At 47.9% G+C, this 8,132-nt stretch overlaps 1 protein-coding gene across 7 annotated transcripts in view; it reads right to left on the bottom strand.

Annotated features, from left to right (window-relative positions):
- Window positions 1-746: 746 nt before the first annotated feature.
- kmt2cb (lysine (K)-specific methyltransferase 2Cb) overlaps window positions 747-8,132 on the bottom strand; it is a 36,467-nt gene continuing 29,081 nt past the window's right edge. For 6 of the 7 annotated variants that reach the window (XM_049746367.2, XM_049746370.2, XM_049746369.2 and 3 more), the window contains 17 exons: window positions 7,776-7,967; window positions 7,471-7,635; window positions 7,267-7,396; window positions 7,047-7,194; window positions 6,783-6,967; window positions 6,573-6,709; window positions 6,129-6,381; window positions 5,802-5,941; window positions 5,540-5,644; window positions 4,359-5,463; window positions 4,130-4,266; window positions 3,848-3,990; window positions 3,421-3,595; window positions 3,190-3,306; window positions 3,032-3,105; window positions 2,698-2,806; window positions 747-2,624 (listed from right to left, as the gene is read on the bottom strand). In XM_049746367.2, coding sequence (XP_049602324.1) covers window positions 2,532-2,624; window positions 2,698-2,806; window positions 3,032-3,105; window positions 3,190-3,306; window positions 3,421-3,595; window positions 3,848-3,990; window positions 4,130-4,266; window positions 4,359-5,463; window positions 5,540-5,644; window positions 5,802-5,941; window positions 6,129-6,381; window positions 6,573-6,709; window positions 6,783-6,967; window positions 7,047-7,194; window positions 7,267-7,396; window positions 7,471-7,635; window positions 7,776-7,967 — 3,408 coding nt within the window. In that variant the 3' untranslated portion in view covers window positions 747-2,531. The remainder of the gene's footprint in view (window positions 2,625-2,697; window positions 2,807-3,031; window positions 3,106-3,189; window positions 3,307-3,420; window positions 3,596-3,847; window positions 3,991-4,129; window positions 4,267-4,358; window positions 5,464-5,539; window positions 5,645-5,801; window positions 5,942-6,128; window positions 6,382-6,572; window positions 6,710-6,782; window positions 6,968-7,046; window positions 7,195-7,266; window positions 7,397-7,470; window positions 7,636-7,775; window positions 7,968-8,132) is intronic. The other variant, XM_049746368.2, reaches the window with a different exon arrangement.

Here is an 8,132-nt window from a genome sequence, read left to right as displayed (position 1 = left end):
ACCAGGAAGTAGGCTGGGCCCGCGGCGGAGGCAGGGCACAAGTCGACGAATGGCTTTCGACCGCCGCTTGTTGACAGGCATTACGGTAATTCCTCCGTGGAGGAAAATCAAAACACGGCTGTCGACCGGCCTATGTACTGTATGTTGGAGAAAAAAAAAAATGCACGAGGAGGACACTGATGCGAGTTTTAATAAACCCGCACAAACCCAGACCTTTTCATCGTCACCGCTGAAACGAATAAAAACGCTTTAAACCGGTCTAGACTCTAAAATCTTATTTTTGATTAAAAAATCGCATTTTTCATTAAAACATACAGGAATAAACAATATGAACATGACTTATTCAGAATCACCAACACACGCTTGGCCCAATGCCGGGATGCTACCAGGTTTCACCAGCAGATGTCGCTAAAAACCCCTATACAGACTAATGTCCAACTAGAATCGCATATAAATTAAAATAATTTTAAAAAGCTATAGTTAAAATAGCCTACTCTATGTACCACTGAAGTTTCGCCTAACAACCAGGCTTTAATAAGTCATTTTAAATCAGACCTTATTTACCTTAACATTTATGATCTGACCTTGCAGTGTTCTTCACAAGAACCTTGAAGATGTTTTTTCCTTTTCAGATAATGAGGCGCCAGTGAAGACGCAATATCAATAAGAATATGTATATATTTTTGCAAGCCGTTCAAGGACAGTGATAGTACACTTGGGACAAAATACACACGCACACAAGATGCTAACATGTAAAATAGTTTATTTTTGTAAATGTTTCTAAATTCAATTCCACAAACTCCATACTCTGTACACGCCAAAAGGCAATTTCAAAAACAAACAGCGCAAAAAAAGTGTTGGAGGGGGGGATAAAAAGAAACAAAAACGTGACTACTTTACATGACTGAGAAAATGTAGCACAAACACACTGGCAGGATGATGTATCATACAAGAGAAGAAAAAAATATTCAAGAAACAATTTTGTTACAACCATTCATTGAGAAAATATATACAATTGAGTCTTCGGAAAGTTAAAAAAATACATGCCATATACATTACAAGTTCTAAGACTGTCTCCAAAATTTTACTTGAAATTGTGCACGCAAAAAAACGTTTCCATTTTCTACGCATGTGACATGTGACTGTGTGTCAGTATAAGAAATAGTTCTGATTAAAGACAATGCCATTTCTATCCAAAAGCGAGAAGCGACGGTGGCAAAAGTTCCCCGGCAATTCTTTCTGTCACAAACACACACGCAGGCACACACACACACACACACACACACACTCTGGTTTGTCATTGTTGTCGTCGTCGTCATCATCATCATCAGACACTCTTGCACCTTATTTTAAAAGCAACATAAAAACAACAAATACACGTTGGTGTTCCTATTTGTGTTAAAAAGTTGTCCTTTTAGGGTTTGAAAACCTAATTCACAGTTTATTTTAAAATCAAACCTGATTCGCGGCTAACAGACAACAGTCGCCATTTGGAGAGTTGATATTTTTCATTCTGCGACTGATCATTTAGCAACAAAAATAGCTTTTTTTTTTATGTTTGAGTGGTTAATGTGTGTGTAAGTCACAAAACACTACAGCTACAATACCTTACTTTTACAACAAAAATACTTTGTGAATTATTGTGGTTATATTACAAATTCTGTACAGAATATTCATAATATATACTCTCAAACAGAAATAACGTTTGATCTTAAATAAATTTCATGGACAAACATAACAGGAAGGAGAAGAAGAAGGGAGATTTCTTTTTTTTTTTAAAAAACACCTAACATCGATCGAGAAGGTTAAGGTAGTATTTGGTCGGTTATTCCTATATTTTTTCTTTATGTACATTTATACAAGAAAAGTAACAGCATGTCTTCTTCTAACTTCACAAACATATCTGGCCTTCTTCAACTCGTCATCACGTAGAGAATCAAACTCATTCACTCAGTCATAATAAATACAAAATTCCACACAAATCACATGACGGAGACCTATGATAAAACTGACTCATGGAATCAAGTATTTTTAAAGTTGTGTGTGTCCATTTTTTTTTTTTTTTTTTTTTTTAGTGCAAGTTAATATTCCCTTCGCAGTATTCATTGCTGTACATTCCTCATTCAGTGATGTCTACATTTAGTCGTACGCGCGGTACGACACACACACACACACACACACACAAACGAACACACGCACACAAAAAAGGGCCTGCCCTTAGTAAGCAATAAGGCCGCACCCTGCACAGTGCTTTCTCATTCGTTGGTGAATTCCACACCCCGCGGAAGCCGCACACACACAGACAGACGTAGAGACAGACAAACGGAGGCGTCGGAACATGACGGCCTCGAACATATGGCACACGTCGCATCCTGCTACTTGTGTTCCATTCACCTCCATCTAACTCGGACGCCTTACGCTCCTTCACAAAACAACTTCAGTGTGAAATGGGAGACTTTTCGGCATCCGCAGGCAAGAAGCAGGGAATGTTTCTTTTTTTTTTTTTTATATGTCATCATTGCCACCTTTGCTCAGTAGATCCACTTCCGGCACTCGGGAGCGCCACAGTGGCAGGCCACCTTTTGCTGACTGGCGACGGGGTCGAACTGGTGCTCGAAACACAGCTGGAAAATGAGAGAGCAGATCCGTGAACGACGATAGCAATAAAATAAAAAACAAGACAAAAAGATCATCCACCTCCTCTCCCCTTTCAATCCGGCGGATGCAGCTGATGATAATTTTGTAACCCCTTTCAAATGTTACCACCTCGGCAACGCAGTTCGGGGCACAAGAGTGGTTGATGTACCTGTTAAAAAAAAAGAATAAAAAAAAAAAGAGAAAAACGTCAACATGGAAGACGGTGGCCCGAGGCAAGCCGCCCACATGTGTTCAAGGTCAGGGGTCAGGAGCGCACTGGGACTAAACGGGAAAACCCAAAGGCAACGGCATTGCACTCACTTTCTGCATAATAAATGATACAATGAGTGTTCCATTAAAGGAAGGCAAAAGCCAAAAAGCAAATGTCACATACCTGGCGAGTCCTCCCGATATGGTTGCATCGACAACGTGCTCACTGTCGATACGGAACATAAAGACAGGTCGATTCTGGAAAGCAGATGGGTAAAAATCATGGGTCGTATTTTTTGCTGGAATTGCCTGCAGCTAACTTATAGTGAAATGGATGTTTACCTGAGATCTATAGAGCCTGTCCTTCCTGATGGCGACCTCATTACGAAGGACGGTTCCATTGTACTCAATCACCATTGTTTGTTTTTCCATGTCTCGAGCGGCAAACAGCCCGAGACCCTGCCGATGTGTATTGCGCAACATTTATGCGTGCGTTTGTACTCATTCCATAATACGGACTCAATTAGATGACAAAAAGCAAAATGGAAGGGAAGCGTGGGAGACAAAACTCACTTGTATGCGGGAGCGGGCCAGGTAGACGTTGGCTCTCCACTCGCTCTTCATCCAGCGGTACTGTGAGGATCTCGGGTGCACTACCGGTGGCTTGCTGTGGGAGGCGCCACCTTCTCCCTGGGCTACATTTTGGTTGGATCTGGCGCTGCCGCCCGACACGGCCTGCGCCTGCGGCCTTTCAAGGATGGGATTATCATTCATAAAGTGAAAATATTGAAATACAGAGGGTTCCTTTGTAGGACGCTATCAAGGGTAAGAATGGTCGACTATTTTGAGCAGCGGAGGATGGAGCAGAAAATTCGGTGGTCGCGCCACGCGACTCAACAAGGCGTGCTGTGATTATGACTTTGCTACTGCATCGGCGACGGACGCCAGATAGACAGCTGAAGTTAGGAATAGAAAGCGAGGCCCCACCCGCACGTCTTACCTGATGACCAGCGAGGCGCGAGGAGAGCCGGTTCTTGGCTGGGCCCTGGCACTGCCCGCGGGATTGAACACAAGAGGCAGCTCCATGAGAGGGTTGCGTCCGTAACGAAACGAGTATCTGTCACAAGCCTCTACTCCAGGGAGCTGGAATTGAGATTGAAACATTAGACTCGATGTTACGGGCGTCAAAGTCGAGACCATGCCGGCCGGCTGAGCTCAAATCGACTGAAGTGCGTTTGTCGGCTTGCAGATTGGGGGTGACAATGTAGGCGCTCCTACAAACCGATTCAGTGATCTTGGCAACAGCGGACGCCGTGAGTCCAAACAGGTCCTCCCCTTTGAGGTAAACAGGGAAAAGCTTCAGTGTGCCAGATTCAGCTCTTTTCTCCGCAACCGGACCCAGAACTTTATCCCACACTCCTGATACGAGAGAGATCAGAACAGGAGAATGTTAAGACCAAACACGCCCAGCGTGGCTCCGACAAACCTTGGAGGAATTTTCGAGAACAAACCTTTAGCAGAGGAGTCCGTCAGGACCAGATCTTGGTAGCCCTGTTCAATGACTCTGATGGTAAACTCGGGTTGTCCGTCTTTTTCCTCGACGGAACAAAGGTAGCGACAACGGCGGTTGCCGTGGCGCATGCTCCAGTATATGCGGCAAGCCTCGTAGCCGACCGGAAAGATGGCGCTGGCGGAGTGGAAGGCGGCCATTTGCGCGGGAGTGAGTTGGCCGATGGCGTGCAGCACCAGGCTTCCTATTCGAAAAGTGTAGCCCAACTCGGGGCGCCGCACGGCCGCGGCCATCTGCCGCACTTCGTCCCTTTGGACGTAAACGCGTCGAAAGACGGCGAAGCAGCGCAGTTCGTGCTCCAGGGCGTGTCCGGCCGTGCCTCGCGGCCTGTGGGCGTGGCACAGCATGGTCTTGTCCTTGAAGAAGGTGCAGTGGGCTTGCAGGGCACAGGTGAAATGGTAGACATTGGTACAGCGCAAGCGGTGGCAGCCGCTGGTGGCGCCCGTCTGCTGGCAGTAGACGCAGCGCACCGTCTGGCCCCGACGCAGCGCCAGCTCCACGTTGATGAGGGCGCCGGCTTGCGTCTCGTACACTTCGGTGGACCACAGGGCACAGTTGAGGTGCACCCAGGCGTCCAGGTCGAGATTGAGCAGGCGAGCGGGGCCGTCGGTGATTCCATCTCCAAACTGGTGGCAGAAACAGCAGCGCCGGTGGTCCCGCAGTGAAACGGGAGGCCGCAGGGAGGCGCCCAGTTCCTTCAAGAGCTCATCGATCTTATCTTCGTCCGGGAGTTGGGAGGTTCCCCGGGGCACCACTACCTGGATGCTCCACTTCCTCCATCGGAGACCCTTGGCTCTCTTCACCTGATGCCAGGTCTCCTGGGACCTCGGGCGAGCCTTCAGCTTCACCGTCACTTTGATGGCGTCCGATCTAGCCGTCTCGCCAGCCACGGGGAAGGGGATTGGAGGGGTGGAAGGGGGAGAGGGTTTTGGCTCAAGCTGGGCTAGGCAATGGACGTCCATTGAAGACATGTTGTTGTTGTACTGGTGCTGAGCTTTCGACAAGATCTCCGTCTGACCTGAGGCGGCGAGAAGGCTCAGTGATTCCTGGGGGGGAAACAAAAGACGAAAGGGCGATGATTTTTCTGCATCTGCCATACACTCACATTGTGTGCTTGCCAACCTTTGATTCTATGGAGGACCTGGACTGCAGTGGTGAGGAGCAGTAGAGAAGGAAGCAGTTCTGACTGCAGAAAACCAGCCCGTCTTTGAAACGGCCTGCAGAATCCTAATGAGAGAAAATTGTCCAAACGGAATTTAGAATTTAGCTCATGTTAAAACTAAGAGGCGGCTTTAAGTGGTAAAATACACCACAAGTCTTTCAACATTCAACAAACATTTGAGTGCAGATAGACATTATAGCAAGAGCAAATTACAGCGAGCACCTTGATGTGAGAGGGGAGATCTTTGATGGATTTCTGCACTCCATTTCCTAGAACCACTACTTTACAGTTGCAGCACCACTGAGGTTTACATCCGGGGCTGCCGGGAACTCTCTGGTCAGGTCCTCGAGCTAGGGCAGAGCCTTAAAAAAAAAAAAAAAAAAAAAAAAATTAGAAATGGTTCACGGAACATTTGGTGGACATGCGAGTAGTTGAAATTAACAGCAGTATTATGGCTCTTAAGTTCACGTCCATAGTTGGGGCTCTCAAAAAGCAATATGGCTTTTCCTGATGCATGTCGCCTGCTTTTGGGGCAAATCATTTGCTCACCTGGGCTGTTGGGATGGAAGCGGAAATGATGCGCCTGCTGTTGCATCATGGCAGGCCTCATCATCTGGCCCGGGCGACCGTGAAGGCCTCCGGCGTCTGCCTGCCCGTGAAAAAGCACGGGAGGGCGAAGGTCCCCGCGTGGGTACGTGAGCATCGATACATGCCCTCGGTCCGGGGTGCTGCTGACCTCGTAGCTGCTGGGGATCTTCACACAAAGCAGCTGGGAAATGGCGGCCACCACTCCAGTGATGTTCTGAAGCAGGGGGCGTAAATCACCAATGAATGCAACAACAGAAAAAGAAGGCGACAAAAGCAAACACAGGAAAACTATTGAGGGCAACAACAGAATTTGGGGTGTTTTTTTCTTTTTAACTCGTCACAAAAAACAAGCGAAGCCCCGCATCGGCCAATTTGAGTCCACTTCGACTGAATTGAAGCGCTTACCTCGGCTGCACCTGGTCTCAATGTGATGGCTACGGAAACCAGTCCTGATTTGGAATTGTTGGACACGGGACCAAACGGGGGTCCGAAGAAGGCTCCTGAAGGCTCAGTCTTAATATCTTGCAATTTGACCTCTGATCCTAAATAGGGAAAATGTACAATTAACGTGGATTCAAAATGAAAAGAGAAGTGCATTTGCAGGTGCATCCATACCTTTCCCTTTGGGCGCAGGAAGCAGGGGGAGCACAGGGGAGATGCAGGGAGATGGGGGCTCTTGCTTCACCAACGAGAGGTCTGGATAGCGACTGATTTCCATGCCAACCACGCTCTCAGGGGACGAGGATGGAACAAAACTGTCAGGTGTGTCCCTTTCCTTACAAATCTCCTGTCCTTTGTTACTTTGGCGGGGAGAAAAAAAAAACGAGTCAAACTCTTGCAGTCGTTCGTGCATGGAAACCGAGAAGTATTTTCAGATACCTCAGTTCCTCCTGGTTGTTGTGGGGAGGGGTCGGAAGGGATGCGGGAACGTCCACCGTTTTGGGTCCCTGAGCAATGGCCCGAGCGAGCAGATCTTCCTCAGTCCTGAACGGGACATGGAGCGGCTTCGGAACGAGCCCTTTGGACACTGCGGACGGAAGAGCGTGCACTCATACTCCGAGCATTCTCTTAAGTCGAGAAAGCCAGACGAGCATTTTACCCATGGCTGCCGCTTTGCTGGCCAGCTCTTCGGTTGTAGCGAAGCCATTGATCATTTTCTGCCGATTGACAGGTGGCGGCGTGGGAGGAAGCGATGCCGGAGGCGTCGGTGGATTGCTCAGGTTACTCTGCTTTAGGAAACGGTCGAGTCCCGCTCAGTCGGTGCGTGGACGGGAAGAGCGGCATTAATGTGAGGAGAGCTCACCTTGTAGGCCAGCTGAGAGTAATAGTCGGAGACACCATCCAGAGAGGCGCTGCCAAAAGTGCCCGACAGGAGGTTCTCCCCATTGAGCGGACCGCTGCCATAGGGAGCAAAGTGGGCAAAGTTGACCCCGATCAGCGGCTCCATGAGGGGCAGCAGAGAGAGCTGCTGTGGAAATACACAAGCAGGAGGCAAGTGAATTAAACCATTTAGTATATCATGAAAAAAAAAAAAAAAAAAATCACAGCTCGCAGCACAATCAGAGAGATGAGTTCCATATCTTCATCTTCTCAGCCATATCGTCTTACCTGTTTTATTTGGTTCATGACCGTGTCAGGGCCGGAGTGCATCAGCGTCCTCTCATCCCCTTCCTTCTTCCTCTTCTTGTAGCGAGAGGGAGGTTTCTCCCCTCCTTTTGGGTTCCTTCTATTCCTTCCTTTCTTCTTCTCCTGTTCATTGAAGATCGGCCCTTGAAAGTCCAGAGGGCCATCGGAGTAGGCCTGAGGATGCAAAAGATGTTACAGAGCGCAAACGTTCATATTCTTTTGTGACTTCAACGGATACTTGAGCTTTCGTGAGTCATTCAGGAACAGGCGTTCAGAGGGCGTCATTACAATTATCCGATGAGTCATCATACAACTTCAAGAGACCATTCTCTCAGGGTC

The sequence above is a fragment of the Syngnathus scovelli genome, chromosome 17 (assembly GCF_024217435.2).
Source record: "Syngnathus scovelli strain Florida chromosome 17, RoL_Ssco_1.2, whole genome shotgun sequence".
In the NCBI taxonomy this organism is placed as follows: domain Eukaryota; kingdom Metazoa; phylum Chordata; class Actinopteri; order Syngnathiformes; family Syngnathidae; genus Syngnathus; species Syngnathus scovelli.
This window is presented reverse-complemented; position numbering and strand designations above follow the sequence as displayed.